At 40.0% G+C, this 19,602-nt stretch overlaps 3 protein-coding genes across 3 annotated transcripts; 1 reads left to right on the top strand and 2 right to left on the bottom strand.

Annotated features, from left to right (window-relative positions):
- Positions 1-353: 353 nt before the first annotated feature.
- tmem44 (transmembrane protein 44) lies at positions 354-6,121 on the bottom strand. Its single transcript, XM_053322980.1, has 10 exons — positions 5,937-6,121; positions 5,736-5,862; positions 5,563-5,653; positions 5,163-5,320; positions 4,664-4,750; positions 4,371-4,541; positions 3,830-3,955; positions 3,415-3,480; positions 3,147-3,287; positions 354-572 (listed from the first exon to the last, which is right to left on the bottom strand). The coding sequence occupies exons 1-10, from the start codon at positions 6,119-6,121 to the stop codon at positions 354-356; spliced, it is 1,371 nt and encodes a 456-aa protein (XP_053178955.1).
- A 933-nt stretch (positions 6,122-7,054) lies between these two features.
- lsg1 (large 60S subunit nuclear export GTPase 1) lies at positions 7,055-14,435 on the bottom strand. Its single transcript, XM_053321899.1, has 14 exons — positions 14,226-14,435; positions 12,876-13,002; positions 12,126-12,246; positions 11,955-12,041; positions 11,776-11,862; positions 11,600-11,660; positions 11,328-11,504; positions 10,824-11,147; positions 10,570-10,671; positions 10,172-10,315; positions 9,754-9,877; positions 9,466-9,545; positions 7,870-8,040; positions 7,055-7,724 (listed from the first exon to the last, which is right to left on the bottom strand). Exons 1-14 carry the CDS (start codon positions 14,322-14,324, stop codon positions 7,545-7,547), a joined length of 1,884 nt encoding a protein of 627 aa, XP_053177874.1. The 5' UTR covers positions 14,325-14,435; the 3' UTR covers positions 7,055-7,544.
- A 1,430-nt stretch (positions 14,436-15,865) lies between these two features.
- fam43a (family with sequence similarity 43 member A) lies at positions 15,866-17,866 on the top strand. Its single transcript, XM_053322253.1, has 2 exons — positions 15,866-15,927; positions 16,038-17,866. Exon 2 carries the CDS (start codon positions 16,074-16,076, stop codon positions 17,112-17,114), a length of 1,041 nt encoding a protein of 346 aa, XP_053178228.1. The 5' UTR covers positions 15,866-15,927; positions 16,038-16,073; the 3' UTR covers positions 17,115-17,866.
- The last annotated feature ends 1,736 nt before the right edge of the window (positions 17,867-19,602 follow it).

Below are 19,602 nucleotides of genomic sequence, written 5' to 3'. Positions count from 1 at the left end.
GGAGCCCCAGCCGTCTAGTTTGGTGCTTATCTGCGCCACCGGCCCACTTTCCCAGTCCTGCCCTGATAACACAGGTCGGATGGCAAAATACAGGATATGACCCAATAACCTTGCAAGGCAGCAGGGGAGCAATATTGTTTTATTAGGGGAGGTGTTTTGTAAACCTTCCTAGATCTCAGTTCTCAGAGGGCTTGATGAAAGCAGTCAGGACAGAGTATTGACACAAAGCTACACAGTGCAACTACAAACACAACACACATACACTAGCTAAACTGTAAAACATTGCAATAAAACACGTCAGACAACAGGTCAATGTTTACAGTTTTTATTACCATTCAAATTAATGTATCACGTCATTTAATTGACATTTCCTTGTCATTTGGGTTTGCAGCGGAGCCACTCTCACCCTCTTCTTTTCTGGTTACAGAGTTCTGTGGGAGTCCAGAAACAGCACAGGTGCAGATGTTAAAGGGTTTGGGGATTCTTGGCCACTCTTCCAGGGGAAACTCATGTCCCTCCTGCTGCTCTGCATTTAGTTTGCTCCACTGTACATTTCCCTCTTCAAAATCCCACTAGAAAATAAGGACAAGTCAGGATATCATATAGAGAATCAAAAACAGAAAGGGCAAACAGAGCAAACTTATTAAACTAATTATCTACTCATAGGCAGTAGGAGCTAGGTGCATGTCTCTCACAATGGTAAAGTAATTAGTTCAAGAAGTTAGTGTTTTTATTCAAACAATTGTTTTTAAAGGGTGTTTCAAAAATCACTTCTGTGAAGAGGACATTATTATTATCATCATCATCATCATGTAGCACTTGTCTTAATCACTTTTGGAACAAAAAGGAACAAAAAGGAGACAAACCCTTTTCTAATTTAACATAGGTTTGTTTGTAATGTTTGAGGTGCTGGTATTAAGGTTTATTTCACCGCTCCGATGACTCATGCTGTATTTGAACAACAGCTAAATGCCTCAAGCTCAGAGTTAAACCCCAGGCCAGCAGGCATCACACAGGACGCTATAAACATCTCCAAAAATAGCAGAGGGTAGCTTGCGGCCCCCTATAGACAAGGCAGACATTTTTTGCACTACTTCCTAAGCAGACAGGCCCAGCCCAGTGTTGGTCTTTAATCAAAGATCCTTTACAGCAGAACAATTGAGCCACAAAGTAAATCTCAAACAATTCCACCCTCAGTATACCCCACCACCCCACCCTCACCTTCACCTCAGTTAGGAACTAGCACTCAGCAGAAAGGAGCAACAAACAGTACAATAGACAATCCAAGCTGCTGGCTGCTCAGTTTAGGCAGGCAGCACACTCAAAATGTTGTGAGGTTTGAGATTTGCTCAGGATTAATGGTCAAAAAAGATGAGTAACATAATATTTTGAAGATCCTGTGGCGAGTGCCTACCAGACCACCACCAACCGTTGAGTGTTCAAGTTAGATGAAGGTGCAGAGGAAGAATTGTCCCACAGCCAAATAAAGCTATAAGCCTTACCACAAACATAATTTACACAAAGTACATATTGAAGAAGCTCTCAAAGCGTTCTTTCTTTTCTACTGTTAACTGCGGTACGGGCATTTACATCCGTTGCTCTTTCCTGTTTGGTAAACAGTATTAAACTGCAATTGTTTGCTCTCACACTATTTGCCTTTGTTTCCAATTAAATGACATCCTCCATAACTAGGCGTACTACAGTAGCACAGTAAGGGAGTTTCTCTTGAGGCTGTGAGCATCATGGCCAAAGAGAAGGAATAAGCTTGAAATGTCATTCTCCCCAGAAACCCAAGAGGAGAAATTATACACATGTGGACCATCATTTAAATACAAGACTAGTTTAGCAATTTAGCCAAAATATAATGCTGGGTGCAACTGCAGAATAAAGCCACATTACACTTTACTTAGCCTATAATCAGCAGTTAAAACACAAACTCTTGCTTCTTACAAACCATAAACTTTTACCCACAGAATCACATGCTCACACACACAGTCCTCTGTAGATTTCGACTCATCAATCCCCAAAGAACTTGCTGACCGTTGTCTTCTCACAAGAACCTCTGACGACCGTCTAACTTTACTTCCCCCAAAGTCACATGTGGAAAGCACGAAGCTTGGTTTGCAGCAGCACACTGTCCTCACTGTTACTTCTTCTTACAAGTTCTTCTGAGTTGAGTTATAACACTAACATTCCAGTACATTGGTCTGGAGATACCCTTGGTGGGTTCTGATTAAACACCAGAAGAGGAACATTTCTGTTTCAGCTCTTAAACTAGGAGTGGTGATTCAGACAAGAAATTTTAGTGGCACTGAAACAGAAGTTTGGAGGCATACTTTTGTAACACAGCCACAATTTCAAGTGGCGGTCTCCAAACTTGTACTATCATCAAGAAGGGACAGAATCCAACTCTGTCAGACTGCAAGGCATCCAATTTTACTGCAGTTTATTACACTCAGAAAAACAAAGCCAAATAGTAAAAACACCCTGTCAAAGATTCAGCAGACAACATATTATAGCTCTCAAGTTTTACCTCTTGATGAACTTCAGTGCAATGTTGTAGAGAGGAAAACCGGCTACATAAACCAACATGAAAGGCAATAAACTCAAATTGAATGTAATCACAGCAGCTCACCCAAGGTGACACAACTCAAGTTAATCACAGTGAAAAACAGTCACATTCATCCATAGCATTATGTCTACATGCTATCACCACCTAGTGGCTCACTGTATGACGAACACTCCATAGCCTTACTTAACACAATTTTAGATTGTGGGATAAAGGACATTGTCCAAACCTTTTTACAGCCTTTTCACCTCTTTTCAGTAATATCAATTATGAAAAGAAAAATCTAGTCCTAAAACAAAAAATGTTCTGGACATTTTCGGAACATTTTAGAATAGAAACAAAAAATCTGGAGGTAGATAGTTAAAGTCGCTTTATTTAAGTTGAGATGGGTTGAATGGGCTCTGGATAACAACAGATGACTTAATTTGTTTGCTCACTACTTTTTTGCAAATGCATCTTCCTTTGTATGAAACATCAGTTTTGGATATCTCCTCTGATCAGTTAACTTACTCAACTCCATTGTGAAAGAAAATGTCATCACATTTCATTAACAAAATATTTAATTGGTCCCACCCACCTCTAGATCAGAACTGACTAGCGAAGAGTCATAAGAGGTATCTGAAGAGCAGAAACTGTCCACTCTGATTAGTCGTACTGTCCTGTTCAGAGGCTGCCCATTCACCTCCTCCTTGGACACTGTCACCTCGTTCAGGCATATCTGCCAACAAGAACATGATGGTCTCCACTTTAGATATTAAACTGCAAGAGAAAGTGCTGACTCAGGAAGAGAAAATGTCCAGTTTTCACTGCCATTATTAAAAGTTGTCTGCAACAACTATGCTTACTTTTCTTGCAGGTTGAATACTGACATCCATATAACGGCCCATCTCAGTCACTGGGGAGTTTTTTGTCTTGGAAGAAAAAGGGTGACTAGTAAGAAATGTTCAAACTCACACATCAACCATGAGATTAAAAAATGAAAACAGAAAGAGACTGCGGCTTTCGTTTTATGAACATGAGTCAAATCTTAGAGATCAATGCCTAGTGCCTACCATTTATTTCTAAATATCCCTGTTAAACATAAAGCAGTCAGTTAGTTCTTTCTTAATTCAGTAGGTCTCACTACATCAAGGTCTCACTAAGAAATGACAGTGATAATCTGTGGTTTGTGCAACAGATGTAACAATGTACAATTTCTAGAGTTAAGGAAAACAAACAAATAAACAAATAAGACCTTAAACATCAAGTATGAAGAATTACCTTTGTTTGTGCTAGTGAAATGACAGCTTTCTCCTCAGTGGTGTCACCTAAGAGGCTCTCTGTGTCTGGAGAAAATATTATAGGTTGCTGCCTGGTTCCCCTCTTGCACCAATAGATGACTAGAATCTGACAAATCTGGGTCAACGGTCAGTACATCACAGTTGGTCTAAAAAGATGGTCAACTCATATACATTCAAAGATTTCAAGAGATCACTTTAACCTAATTATACCCTTGATTTACTTTGTGCTTGATGCTTTTTTTGTATTTTGTGTTGGTGATCTTTGGATTTATGTAAGTGGCACTCTTTCCTTCACTGTTCAGCCATGGTGGCTAATGCTGCCATTGCTCCTTCTTCTATGAAAGAAGGTTTTTTTCTCTCAGGAAAAAGCAGTTTGTGTCTATAACACAATATACAGGTACACATGCTCAAAGGGACCATCTACAGTTTGTGGCAAGAGTTTTACTATGGTGTTTGAAAACTAAACCGCTGAATCTAATAATGTCAGTAAGATGCTCACTGACCACACAATAAAAGGATACCAGAAGGTCTAGGGTGACACAGCATATTGCTGACAGCAGCCACGGCATAACTGTCAGAAGAAACGCAAGCTGAGTGTCGTAGAGGAGTATAGCAGCAGCATAGAGGACACCAGCTAGTGAGCACAGCACTCCAGAGAACACTTTGGCCCTTGTCAGCATCCGTCCTCTGTGCTGCAGGGGAAAAGCAAATGCTATTTCCTAAAAAGATTTCCCACGAGGAACATTTTTGGGAAAGCAATAAGAGCACGATTTTAAGTGACATCGAGTCACCTGTACTGTATCTGATCACTTACAGCCCTGTAGAGGGCAGGAAACTTGGAGGTACACATGATGACAAAGGACAGCAGGCCAAGAATGTAACCTAGGATTTCAGTGTTGTCCTGTTAAAAAGGACAGATATCAGGTGTTATAAAGTTAGTTTGTGTAGATACAACAAACAGGACATTTTGCCAAATAATGCTGGATTTAAGCACATGAATATCCATCCACATTTGCAGATATTGATGCTGTAAAATATGTTTTAAAATGGTGTATTTAGAGGCATACAATGACACATTAGAAATAAAAAACAGCAGTGTAGCATAAGTCCATGGACTCACAGTTAAACAAACCATATGTATTGACAGAGTATCTAATCACTATGAAAACAAGCATTTATGCAAACTGCATTCAAAGTGCAGTTATCTGTTATCTGTCGTGTTTCAGTGCACTATGTTACAGTTTAGTTAGTGTATGTGTGTTGTGTTGTAGGTGCTGTGTAGCTTTGTCTGTAACTTGCTGTCATCTCCTTACGTGCAGGGAGATGTGCAGCAGTCTTCTACCACTGAGGGGATTGTCTGCTGGGTCGTGGCTGACTCTGAACTTCAGGAACCCTCCTGCTACAACCATCAGCACACACACTGCAAGGAGATGCTGTCTCCTCCTCCTTCTTATGATCTTCAGCCTCCTCTCTGTGGGAGAGTACCAAACATAGACAACCATCAGATGGAGTACCAAACAGTTAGTTGTGACATCCCCAGTTCATTTGTTTGGTTATCTGTAGAGCTTACTGTTTTGCCTAAACGGTTTGGCTACTACTATTAAGCCTAGGTGCATATGCTACATGTTGTATTTGTACCATATCCACAGTGTAACTGTCCAGGAGATTATACATTTTACATTACTCTTTTTAATGGCATTGCTCTAGACGTACCTGTCTTCGAGTTCCAGCACAGACACACTGGGAAGCAGCCAGAAATAAAATTTACAGCATCCATAGCAGCAGCAAAAGGACCCATTAAAATCTAGAGGAGAGGAAGCAGAAATGCGTTATTGTACTGAATGCAAATGATGAAAAAAACCATGATATATAAACTACTACCTTACCAGAACATGCGGCTGCTTGGACATAACTGCTCCAGTGGTAGCACACAGGTTACCCAAGAAACAGTAGAGAGATGTCATGGTCTCTCCCGGATGTCTTCTCCGAAACCTGCACCTCTGATACACGAGCCTTGAAACAGTGATACCAGGTTTAATACCAGAAAGAGTTGCTGGAGAAAATGCTTCTTAAAAAAAACTACTTACAGAAGACATGAGAGCAGTAAACACAGAGCAGATAAGGAACAGAGACCGATGGGGACGCAAAGTTTGCCTGCGTCGTGTGAAAAACAGGTGGTGACTGAATCGATGCAAAAAGCAAGTAAACTGGTGGGCGGCAGGTTGGGATTTTCTCTTGTCTGGCCCTCCAACTTCAGTGTGCGTACCCTCATGTTAATTGCAAATAAATTCACATTCCGAGTTGCTAAAAAGCGAAGCAAGCCATGCCGTGCCGTGCCTGCCAAAAGCCGTGCAGCCGAAGAGCAAACCTGCGCATTAAAGGTACCTGAGCACTGAGGCAGAGGTGACTGCAAGGGAGGGGCTCACCTGTGATTAATGTTGCATTGCTGGAATAAATTGTGGGAGATTATCTGGCAAATTTGTGGCACAGAATACGTAATTTCTTTAAAAAAAATAAGTAAAACTTTGCCTGTACAATAGTTGGTGATACACCTGTGTAGTCAAATAGTTGTTGATAATCATTGGCATGCATCCTGAGTTCAGCTGCAAGGACCAGTGTTGAATCCTCTGCAGGATGAGGGGAAATGTTCCTATCTTTCACACGAGTTGCTGTTGACAGCCTCTCAGTTGTGAATGTCGGGCAACCTGGGAATTGTTTGTATCTCTGAATGAATAAAATAACGACCTCAACTCCAGAACGATGTCTGAGTGTTGAATTCTCAAAAACGGAGACGTTGAAACAACAGTTAATAAAGCAACATTTGTAAAATCTGTAAAATAGAAGGAGTCTTGGGACACTAGTGTATTGCATGTAATTGCATTTGGGGAATTTTTACATAAATATATCAGCTTTGGTTAATGAAGTGTAAAACATGAAAAATACACATTCCAGCACTTCACATCTTTCATTCCATTCTGTGTTATAGGATGAACAGGAGGACTGTTTCAATGTTTATTTGGACATCTGAACGGTTGTAAGACAATCTTGAACTATTGTAAACCTATCCTTTAATATCAAAAACCTTGATTGCTACTCAGACTCACAGTAATCATAGCTTTTAAGCAAACTATATTTCCCACATTGTACCTTGAAGATTAATCATTATTTTCCTGATGGAAATGCAATAAACAAGTGACACATAATGAGTTTTAACTTTTATTCAATAGCCAATGATAATCACATGAATCATAACTGAGTGAAGGTGTATCCAAGAAACAGCAATCTGTTTAATGAAGACTTTCAATTATGCCTCTTGAAAACTTCAGCAAACTGTAATAATTGAAAACCTCTTTTTCAGCGTCTTATAAAATTCTCACCCTCTGAATGTGGAGTTAATTTCCGAGCAGTCCTGTGAGATCTGATGTACAACTGGTGATCCAGTTGATGGAATGCATTGCACCAATATGATCAAACCATTTTTAAAACCACAACAGTCCATTACAGATTATTCACTTCACTGGTTAATTTCAAGACAACATGACCTTTCTTTACTCACAGGATTAAGGGGCCTACATCTACCTACTGATATTGCTCAGCATTAATACCTTTGGAATCACATGTGAACCATACTTAAGGGTTTTTCCATTCCAGTTGAAATGATCTGTAATTGAAAGTGCTTAGATTTCCGGCCATCTTCAGGCATCCAGATGCTTGGTAAGCCGGCGTACTTTCTCCTTCTTGTTCCTGTTGCCATGTTTTTTCCAAGGCTTGCCCACCACCATCTCTGATCCAGCTTTTTCTAGGCTGACTGGTCCACTGTCTGGTTTGTAGCCCATGACAGATTGAACCCCCCTGGAGAGCGCTCGCACATTCGCCTAAAGACAGAGATCCCATCAAAACTCAAGCATTCAATTTCTCAAATAAACCGTTTTTTTAGAAATAGGAAAACAAGCTTCAATGTTAAGACATACTTTTCAAGCATTTTCATTGCTAGTAACAAGACAGTAAGATGTATTGTACCTGATGGAAGAAGTTCTTGTCAACCACATTTTCGATTCTCTTGATTTTCTGTTTGTTTGTTGACAAGGAGAGGTCACAGTTGTCCGAGTCCTTTGGCTGGAACTTGCTGTGCTGTGGCTGGAAGTCTTTGGCATCTATATGTGGTGGAGGATGGCAGTACAGAAGCTTGCCCTGTGAGGAGTCAACATTGTTAGGCAGTGTGTGTTAGAGAGAGGAACATCTATTCCAGATGCATGTGGGGTAACAACTGAATTTATAGCAACAACTGCCTCCCAAAAAATCTAATTTGCAGTGTTTTGGAAAAACCTTCAGATAGCCTACCCTGGAACCAGAAAAAATAATCTTAAACTTGGAACTACAAGTCGCTACTGTACAATCCTGTTGAGGAACCACATAGATGAAAATTAGACCCATGAGGTATTGAATTTCAGTCACAGGCAGCGTTGCTAGCCAATAGTTGGTCAGTGTACATTTAACGTGCCAAAACTCACGTAAAGTTTCTAGGAGACACAGTTGTTGTTGGGGGGCGGGGCGGCTGTTTGATTCGCTGGCTAACTTTGCGAGTCAGCGTGAGCGTTGACGCGAGTGTGCCACTGTCAAAATGAACGGACCTGAATCTCTCTCTCTCTCAAAAAAAAAAAAGACTATGCAGATACAACAGGCCATGGGAAGGGTTAGGGTTAGGACCTCTACCTGGCTGCACAGAAGGATAAAAACTGTTGGAATCAGTCAAGAGTAGCAAGAAATATCCATGGAAGAAGAAGCCCTACATGGTGAGTCTTCTTTTGCTTTATATATATATAAAACCTATTTATAAAACCCCCACATATAGCCCACCACCAGAGAAATGTATGTAGTATTTGTCAAACAAGTAAATCATTTAGTTCTGTCATTTACTGCAAGATGGATAACAAACATTTCTGCACCCTACATGCAAAAGATATAATAAAATGTTTCTATTTATAAAATATATAAAATTATATGGACCTCCCATGTATTACTAAGAGTTAGTTTGGTTTAGGCCTAAAGCTTTCCAGTGTCTGTGGCATATGTTACTGTAAACCACACATCTAAGCAAGAATAATATGGGTTTTGTGTTACTAAACTGTGACATCAGTAGGTTTATGGTATGGCTAATGACACTTTTAATTACTGTGGGCCACCTGCTGGATGCATGCATGCACTCTGGGGCCTGCACTGGTACCTGCCCACACCCAGAACAAAGTGTCCCTCATTTGGAGGTGAGAAAGTTGGCAACCCTAGTCGTCACTACCACTGCTCCCTCTTTTTATTCCGTCTCTATGTTCCTGCAGTTTTGTATAGAACACAGTCTTAAATGTACAGCAGAGACACAGTTTTTAAGTTGTAATGCAATGCCATGCTGCAGTTAATGCAACAACCACTAGATGGCAGTAATTTCCATTCAGTTGTCCTGCTTGGGGTCTAAATCATGGAGGAGTATTTGTAAACTGACTTTTAGCAGCCTGTTGTTACTCAAATTAAATCCAATATTACCTTCCAACTATACAAAAGTAACCAAAAGAAATCAAAACAACTGTAATTTTTCCCCGAATCTGATAAGGATGTGTAACTTACATTGACATAATCCTTCAGGATGTACCGGCAAGATCTGGGCTGATCAGGCTGGCCGTGTGCCGTCATAAAGCCTCTCATGTCTGAAAGACAGGAAAACGCAGGATGATAAACTTTAACAGCTTGTATCTAAAAGCACAGTGCTTTACACACACAGAGGAACAAGAAGAAGCCGAATACTAAATAAAAGCCAAGGAAAGTTGCACACTTGCAAATAATTCTTTTTAATTTATTTTACGATTTTCTTTTTTTGTTTTAATAGAAAACTCTATAAATGTCTGGTAGTCCCACATCCGTAAGCCATCAGCAGCTCCTCAGAGGTGGGGGTTCTGTCGGGGTCTTCATCCTCTCGTGGTCGGATGATGTTGATGCCGTAGGTGCCTTCCAATACGTCCCGAGGGATTGTTTGACATACTTAATAAATCTGTTAAGGGCTTAACTTTGATTGCCTGGTAACACTGAGCTTTATGGTGTAAAAATGTGAAATTCTGGGTAAAAACTGCAATTTATATACTTCAAATTCATTTTGGATATTTGGCATGATTAATGTAAAATAAATAAGACCACTGTCAGACTAGGTCATAAGTTTAGGTGTTCATCAGTTCCCCCAGACAAAGACCTATAACTTGGTTTACAAGTAGGACCACATTTCCCATAAAGTTTTTCCTGAAACAAAAAGAAAAATTATTGATTGTCATATAAAGGATATCAGAGAGGCTGCTGGTACGTGATCTCTCATCTGGTCAATGGGCAGGATCCCAGAGCAGATCATCTCAGCTTTGGTAGAAACAAAGGAGGGCATGACCAGCCCGGGGCAGTCGCAGAGGCACAGCCCTGGCTCCACATACAAAGTCTGTGATACATGAACATAAAAGGCTAAATCAATCACATACATTATAATTGCACTTTAAGGTCCTTTTATTTAGTTTTTAATTTTATTGTTGTATATATTTGTTTTTTTCTCATATCTATCTTTTTGAGCTGCTGTAGCAATGAATTTTCCCCACTGTGGATCAATAACATTTTTATCTTATCTTATATTTCCTTCTGCTGATGGAAAACATGACTTGAATTCACATGGGAGAGTTTTGGAGAGCCATTCTGTACCTGAAAGTGTTTAGTGTGTCCAGGAGTGGCTGAAACAGACACCTTCTTGTTCCGTAAAATAGTGTTGATGGTGGAACTCTTCCCCACGTTTGGATACCCAACCTGTTGTGAAATGATGAAAAATGATGGTTTAGTTCATGTTGCAACTTTTTTCTGTCACAGCAGCATTCCTGAATAAAGCTTGCAGAAGATTACAACACATGTATATTTGACTACTGTACACAAACAGAAAGTAAGTAATACATTTTACCCACCAGCCCCACTGTCAGTTGGTCTTCTTTACACTTGGGTCCGCTGTGAACAGACTTAAACATTGCCAGCAATTCATCCTTGTGCAGCAGCCGACTGGAGTTGTGGATTGATTCATTAGATGAAGCGAGAGTCCATTCCTCTTCTCCCTCGTCTTCTGAGCAGGTGTGCCACTCCTCCTCATCTACAATTATCTTTTCCTGCTGCTCTTCTTCTGTATCACTCTCTTCTCCCTCTTCCTCCCGATTGGCTGACAAGTCTTCATTGTCTGGCTGCTCTTCCTCTTCTGGGTCACTCTCTCCACACTCTGGATCATCCACTTCCATTCCCTGTAGGAAGGGAAGTTTACCACTTTTAATATTGGGGTTAAAGGCAACAGCAAGTCTGAAGATGCTGAAGAGCACACAAATTTCTCTGAGCTCCAAACCCCTGATGTAAGATAATGCAAGTTCACACAGTTATCGGCTCAGTTTCATGTACAGCTTGTTAGTAAACCTCCACCTTCTCACCTTTTCCTCTGCCTCCAGTCTGTTGCTTTCAGCCAGCGCAGACCAGAAAACTGCTCTTAGCCCCTCTTTCTCAAAGTGTCTGGCCCAGGCTCGCCTCTGCTCTCTGGTCAGCAGGTCGGCTTTGTTTATCAGCAGCATGTTCACCTTATTTTCCGAAACTTCACTGACATATGACTCCTTGCAGCACACAATGGGAAAGAAGAAATTTAATCAACAGAGTAGAGGTGATGCTCACTTTGATTTCAGTATTTCTGCTAGTCATAAGCTTTTACCAGGTCAGGACATCTGAACAGCAGAGGATTTCTTGCATCGACAATTTGAACGACAACGTCACTACAAGAAAATAAACAGTTTTACTTTAAGCATCATATAAGAAGAACACCTTCCTCCTTAAATACAGGTATGAACAAATGAAATGATAAATGAAGAAGAAAGCTTTTGTTTCTACCTTCTCTCGATGACTCTCCACAGCTGTCTCCAGAACTCAAGATTCCTCTCAAATGGTGTGATAAGTAACTTCTGTTGTTCTTCTAGCCTTTAGAAGTAATACTTAGTGATTAAATTACTGGCACAGATAATCCTAAAGGGGTTTACAAAAAACTATATATGGATATGAATATTACATACTCAGCAAGATCTCGTCTCCACACCAGGAAGCTGTCTTTTTCTGCCTGCTGAAGGGCCTCTGGACTAGTGCTTCCATCCCAGTGGGGGCTGAAAACAAGCAGAGAAATAACAACATTAAAAATGCCAAATATACATACATGTCATTTAATTGACTAAATCAGTTCAGCTTACCGTCGAGGAATTTTGAGGCAATGCTTGTTATCTTCATGCAGCTTATTTAGCCTGATTTTCTCCTCAGATGTTAATAAGCCTGCTCTAGATTCTGCTGGCACAAACTTGATGTTGAGTTTCTCTATGAAAAGGAAACAAACACCAGTGAGGACAGAGGAAAGAAGTTGCAATAAAACAATAACAAAAAAGGTATTCAAATACTCTTAAAAGTTGAAACCCCCATTCTCAACCTTCTAACTTAACTAGCTACTGCTAAAGCTGTAAACATCCTCGAAATATCATGCGATCACTGAAATACTGTGTGGTCTCACGAGACACACGCACAGCACATCTAAAGATCTGTGCGTGATCGCGCGATATTTCGACGATGTTTACAGCTTTAGCAGTAGCCACAGAGTAAAAGCCATCAGGTAAGTGTTATTTTAATAAACTCCTGGTGTACTTACAAACTTTCCAATGCATCAATTTATGAGTAAAGACCCTATTTGTACTACTGTAGAAGTTTGATAACAATCCAGGCATTACTGGGGTAATTTACGAGATACACTGGTAGTCCCGTTAGCGCCTGTACTAAGCCATTCGGCTGATGGCTCTAACTCCACTATTTTCCGACCAAATGAAAATGAACGGCTGAGGTGGTGTTTAGATAGACCTCATGGTGCATATGACGCTAGGTCGAAATTATGCCGAACCATCGCTTTAAGTAAACTGAAAAAGCAAAACCCAAGAATTAAATGAGGTATAACCTACCAGCTACAAACTCTGTTCCTGCCAATTCGGCAGTGGCCAGAAAGTCATCCATTGAACTCTGTTCTGTCACTGACTGCAGATTCAGCCGTCCCCAGTCGTAGCCATCACTCAGCTCGCTGGTATGGAGCTGAAAGTGAGAATCAAAAGTCAAATTAGGCCAAAACTCATTCCAAACCTGATTAGTGTACAGTGGCAGTGACTACTAAAGAGTGTGGATCTCCAAAAGACACAGTGTCTATCATGACCAGTGTTGGGGAGTAACTAGTTACATGTAACAGCATTATGTAATTTAATTACAAAATATATGTAACTATAATCTGTTATAGTTACTGAAAAAAATGTGTATTTAAATTACAGTTACTTATGAAAATTATTATAAAGGGGTTACATCTGAAGTCAGACCTTTATGATTTTGCTAAGGAGTGGGTTTTTTCTTCATTTTTAATATTTAACATGTTACTGAATATATTGCTATATTTAATTCTTTGAAAACGATATAATTTTATTTTTATATTTTGTAAATAAATTACGATATGGGCTTATTTGGAACACACACGGGCTTAAATTGTGTCACAGTACCAATTAGGTCCATGCCAGACTGTTTTCCATAAAATATCTTCCCAAATCTTCATGAACTAATGAAAACATTTTCAAATGAGAGCTAAATATTGCTTTATTAGAAATGATCTCTCTCTTATACATCATGTCAGTATCCATGAAAAACACCTGAACTTAGATTTTGGTGGGCTTAATGGGTATACTTACCCTAACAGCTGAAAACATTCATTATAAGATTAGAAAAGATATAAAATGTAATAAGTTACATTACTTTAATTAAGTAATTGAAATAGTTCCATTACTTATCACATTTTAAATAGAGTGACTAGTAATCTGTAACCTATTACATTTCCAAGGTAACTTTCCCCACCCTAATGATGACTATACACTGTAATTGTGATATGTTTCAATCACATTGCTTTTGAGCAACTATAACTGCCTTGCATTAAACACGCGTGGATAACAGTACAGTAGGAAGCCCGTTACAAAAAAACACTACAATATAGATCGTATGTCAACAACAGGAATCTATTTATTACGACCAGGTATTAATGAATGTACTTTCTTATATTACGTAAGCAGAAAAGCAAATAATAACATGTTTTTAAAATTGGACTTTGGTGAGCAACAACTGGCAGTAAAGTTATGCACAAATAACAGCTAAATCCTACATGTAGTTTAGGAGTCGCTTTCTATCCCAAACACTGCCGAAACAAATCAGACTTGATAAAATGGCATATTTTATCGAGATATTCAGCGTGTAGGACGTGATTAGCTGTTGCTATGTCATACCCAAGAGTCGCCCCTCTTGTTGCCTCGGCCAGCCTGGAGTCTCTCCTTTATCAGAGCTCTGCCCAGTCCGCCTCCTCCGCTTGTCTTCTTCTTACCCATACTGTCTTCACACACAAAAAACACCGTAGAAATATTAAACTGAAAGTTGGAAACACTCGAAATGTCAGCAACAACTGTAACCCATGTGCACTACGCGTCCATGGCACTGCGATGTTGTCGTAAGAAGCGGAAGTGGAACAAACCAATTTAGTGACGTCTTTCCGACAATTACACTTCGGTCGCTATGAACGTGTTTTCATTTAAATATTTACCCCATGTACAAAAATAAACAAATATTTCATCATTGAAAGTCTTGAGGAGATAACTCATTTGTTATAAACATCTTAAGCTATGGAACAGTCCACTTATTTGTCCAGCTGTCAAATGTGCCCTAAGGAAAATGGAATTACACCAACATTAGTTCCGTATGCGTGGCACATTTTATAGTCATGCATAATGTAGGCTACATATAATACACTAGTCATTAACATATTGCAAATGTATTTTACATAATAAATTAAAGCCTAGTATTGCGCAAAGTAACAAGTAAATCTTCTTCAACGATCATAAAATGCACTTCTGATGCAAACCAAAAGATGGCAGCATAAAGCCACATGAGAGTTACCCTGCTGCCCTCATCCCACATTCATCATCAATATGATCAAATGACAGTCTGGCGATTATTATGTAGTCTGTACTATCAATTTCACGAAAGACAAACACATTTAATTTTGACCACATGCCTATTTTTACAGACCTATGTTGTTATTGTTAATGTTGCGTTTAAGTGCGAACACCATAGCCTATAAGTAAGCTACTATGCTACTACTACAACAACTACTACTACTAGCCTACTACTAATAACAACAACAACAACAACGACAATAATAATAATCATACATAATGCATTTAATTTGTACTGCACTTTTGAAGTGAATGTCAATGTGCTACATTGTTAAACATATCAGCTATTTATGTCGAATCTATCTTATCTATCAGGACTGTGGCAAAAACAATGTGAACACATAACAAGACTTGAAAACGTGATTTTGGTTTGTGGTGAGAATAAGACTATAGAATAATTATGCTTAAGAAAAACCATGAACATTTGAATGTAGACATTTTATTTGTTTGGGCCCATCAGTGATTTTATAGCCTAATGAAAATAAACATAATATCTTCATCTCGTTGACAACTCGGCTGTAGCATCCCATAGAATAGTTTTTTTCATGGTAAGATTTTAAAATAATGTCTATATTGTAGAATATAGAATATCAAAAAGCTTTTGTGTTATTCCTTTTGTAAGGAATGGCATTATTAAATGTCACAGTGTAGGCTACTTGTTGCATTAATAATTCAATTTGTGTCTGTAGTTATTTGATTCATTACAAGATAAGGACATTTGTTTAAAACGATGCTTCAGTCATTTAGAAACAGGAAGCAAACGTGGGAGTTTTGTATCAATGAACACGGTCAACCCAAACGTAAACATGATTACTTTCACTTGGTTCAGTCCCCCCCTACAGTCACACTGAAATGGTTTTTTCCTGATATATAAACCATGAGGCTCGTCCCACTACAGCAGACTGTAATCTGCACTACGAACATTCAGGACGTGATGCACCACAATGGACAAGAGCACTTTACGGGACGCACAGATGAAGTACGGTGTTTTCACTATTCATAGAGTAGCTCATATATGACCTGACAGTAAACACTTGTAGGATTTAGTAGTAATAAAACGGTTTTCCCCCTCCTTTCTCTCTCTCTCAGTAGAATTTGTTGCTGTTGACTGGAAACAGCAATAAAATGCTGCCTTGGAAGAAGAATAAGTTCGACCTGATTGAGGAAGATAAGCAGTCCAAACAGAAGGGCTATGCGGTGAGTCTCAACTATTCTGCGCTCACCTCCTTCGCCAAGTCCTGCCCCGAGAGCGCACTCAACAGGGTGGGCAGCATGTTCAAGTCAAAGAGGAAAAAGGTGAAGATCACCAGCGAGGACCCTACTTACACGGTGCTCTACCTGGGGAATGCCACTACCATCCAGTCGAAAGGGGATGGCTGCACGGACGTGGCGGTGAGCAAGATCTGGGGCAAGAGCGAAATGGGCAAGAATGGCACCAAGATGAGGCTGACCGTCAGCTCGCAGGGGATCCGGATGGTACATGTGGACGATAAGGCCAGGCGACCGGGACACTTGTACTTGCTGCACCGGATAACATACTGCGTCGCGGACCCAAGGCTACCCAAGATTTTTGCTTGGATTTACAGGCACGAGATGAAGCACAAGGCCGTGATGCTGCGCTGCCATGCAGTGCTGGTGTCCAAGCCGGAAAAGGCGAAGGCTATGGCACTGTTGCTGTACCAGACCTCAGCTACAGCCCTGGCCGAGTTCAAAAGGCTCAAACGGAGAGACGATGCCAGGCACCAGCAGCAGCAGCTCATAGGGGAACAAACCATTCCGTTGGTTCCTCTACGGAAGCTTCTGAACGGACAGTGTTACTACAAACCCCCGGTGGAGCGCAGCCGGAGCGCGCCCAAGCTGGGCTCCATCACGGAGGACTTGGTCGGGGAGGAGGAGGAGGAGAAGGCGATGCACTTTGAATGTGAAGACATTCTGGACACGGACGATGATTGTGTTACAAACGGTAAACAGGAGTTGACTCAGATTATTAATGACTTGGGGGAGATGAGCATAGGAAACGACGTGCAGACACTGAAAGCTGACCTCAGAGTCACCAGACTTCTTTCTGGAGAGAGCACAGGGAGTGAATCTTCCATAGAGAGCAACCAGGAGCCCCCTCTGCTCACTAATGGGTTTGAAGAGTTAAAGGTGCAGGAAATTGCCTGAATAATTAGGCATTTCTGTGCGTCTCTGACTCATTGTTTTGTTGAGCTGATGTCTCCACAAGAAACATTTCCTCTGTCGTCAACCTTGTGCTGGAGAGTGTTTTTCTAATTTGTGCCTCCACTAATACAAAGGATTCAAAAAAGATTCTCAAATTATCTGGGACAATAACCAGCACAAGTTAGCTACAGAATGGTATTTTAGGATTGTGTACACCCATTAAAACATGGAAAACAAGTGCATGCCCATTTGAGAGATGGCTGGTTGAACCGACAAAATCCCAGTGCGCCTTAACACGCACAGCACTAATTCCATCTCTTTTATTTAAGAGGATTTGTTGTAGCCTCGAGCTTGTTTACCTACCTTTTTTTCTCTCGTGGAAATGGCATTTTTCTGTTGAAAAAGGTCCCTCATGATAAAAAAAAAGAAACATTCTGTTTTTAGAGCACGTTTCGTTTTTTTTCTGAAGTGGTTCAGTGTGTCTAATTCGGCACCTGTTAATGTTCCTGTCAGGGGCTTATGTGACAGTCTATTTCAATTATTTTATTTTTGCACTGTTGTGGAATTCATTCAAGTATTATGTTGACTACCATGTACATAATGTCTGTTGGTATGTTGTCTGAAACATAAATGTCATATCTTTGCTGTGCAAAAGAAACAATACCTTTATGTATTAAGATGTAAAGTAAGATGTTTTAAGTATAAATATGTTATTTTTTAAAGGATAAAAATGTGGTTTGTTATGTGAACCTCACAAGAACCTCATTATCAATAAAAAAAGAAAGTGATGAGTGTGTCATAGTTCATACATATGTAGATTTGTGTTGGAAAACAAATAGGCCGTCTTTTATTTCAGTGCTCTTTAATGTGAATGGGGATTTACCTTGTGAGTCTCATATTGAGGTCAGATTTGCACTGCTTAGAAAAGTCACTGACAGAGACTACATTTTACAGCTGTAGGTTATAAGTATGATCATTATCTATGTTGTTTTTAAATATATATCTCATTCAGTAGTCTTGGACGGATGCTTATGTCCTTTTCACCAAATTGCTTTTAGGAAACAGGCTGTAGTGGAAGTTATTTAGTTAAGGTACTGAAGGCTTATTCATTCTAGCTGGCCTCAGGGGAAAGAAGGCCACACAGGAGGACGTCACCACAAGCAGTTAGAACATCACATGGCTCTTAATGACAAGGTAGCAGAAGCACCAGAGCTCCTTTAATAAGGCACTGATTGTTTTGTATTTGCTATGACGTCTGTACTCATTTGATTGTAAGCTACAGAGAATCTTAAGAGTTAAAACAAGTACTTAAAAAACATAATGTATCACATGTCGGAAATCAAACATTATAACCAGCAGGTATATGTTTCCCCCATTAATAAGTAGTGTTATGTGTCTAGTTTGAAAAAAATAATTGGGTATAATTCCCTGGTGCAGTTCAACTTATCTGAAATATCCATTCATATATTCTGATGAAAAATTAGATAGTTTCTTCTTTTAAATGCTAGTAAATTACCCTCAATAACTGATACAATGAAGTTACAAAGAAACACTCCCAATCACTTCTCATGTCAGCATGTCAGCTTCTCATGTGGTCTGTGGTCAGTGAGGGATGTGACTTAGCAGCAGTGACACTTCTCACATGGGAGATCTGTCAAAGTCGGTTCCTTTTCACACACACGTAGACCTATGCAAAGTACACACAGTTCCAGTTGCCATTCATGTGGTCCAGACTGATACAACAGTAACAACTCGAACACACAGATATTGATGCATTAAGCCATTAGCACTGTGCGTCTGTCTGCCAGGGCTGCACCCTGGAGCCCTACAGCATGCAGAGATGCTCCTCCACAGCTAGGCGTATTCTCACGAACACCACCAGCACCAACGCTCCACACATACAGGACCGAATAAGACATGAGGAGGGAGAAAACAGGATGCCCAGATGAGGTGGATATGATGATTCTTATCAGATTCTGGACAGACTGTGTGTTCACCAGCTGACACAATCCCATCGACCATGCTGAGGTATTCACTGGAAATTAAAAATAAAAATAATAAAATGAGAGCCAGAGGCAGAAGGTTAATGTGTTTTAGCCAGTGGTTGGTCGTATTAAAGACTTCACAGCGGCTCATTATGAATTGATGTGCTTTCAAGAGATGTACAGACACACTAAATTCAGTTTGTTGCTGTATTTGTGGCTTGTCATGTGGAAATGATGTGTGTGAGTTAGAATAGCAACAGAGCGCAAAAGCGATCACACTTTTAGTTTCTCTTCCTCATACGGTTTGATGCCCTGTCTACAACAGCTGCAGCCTCACAGAGGCTAACCTTAGTTACTGTGAGGGCATCATGACATCATCAGCATGTGCCCAGCTTAATGTAATTAGTGACACAGTAAGCCAGTGCTCCTATCACACGAACATAAAGAGAGGAACAGGTCATTTGTCTGCATTTTACAGCTGCTCCTTGCATTTTTAGTTGAATATT

Source organism: Scomber japonicus, chromosome 7, assembly GCF_027409825.1.
Source record: "Scomber japonicus isolate fScoJap1 chromosome 7, fScoJap1.pri, whole genome shotgun sequence".
NCBI classification, from domain to species: Eukaryota; Metazoa; Chordata; class Actinopteri; order Scombriformes; family Scombridae; genus Scomber; species Scomber japonicus.
The sequence above is the reverse complement of the archived record's forward strand: the minus strand, read 5'-3'. Positions and strand labels throughout refer to the sequence as shown.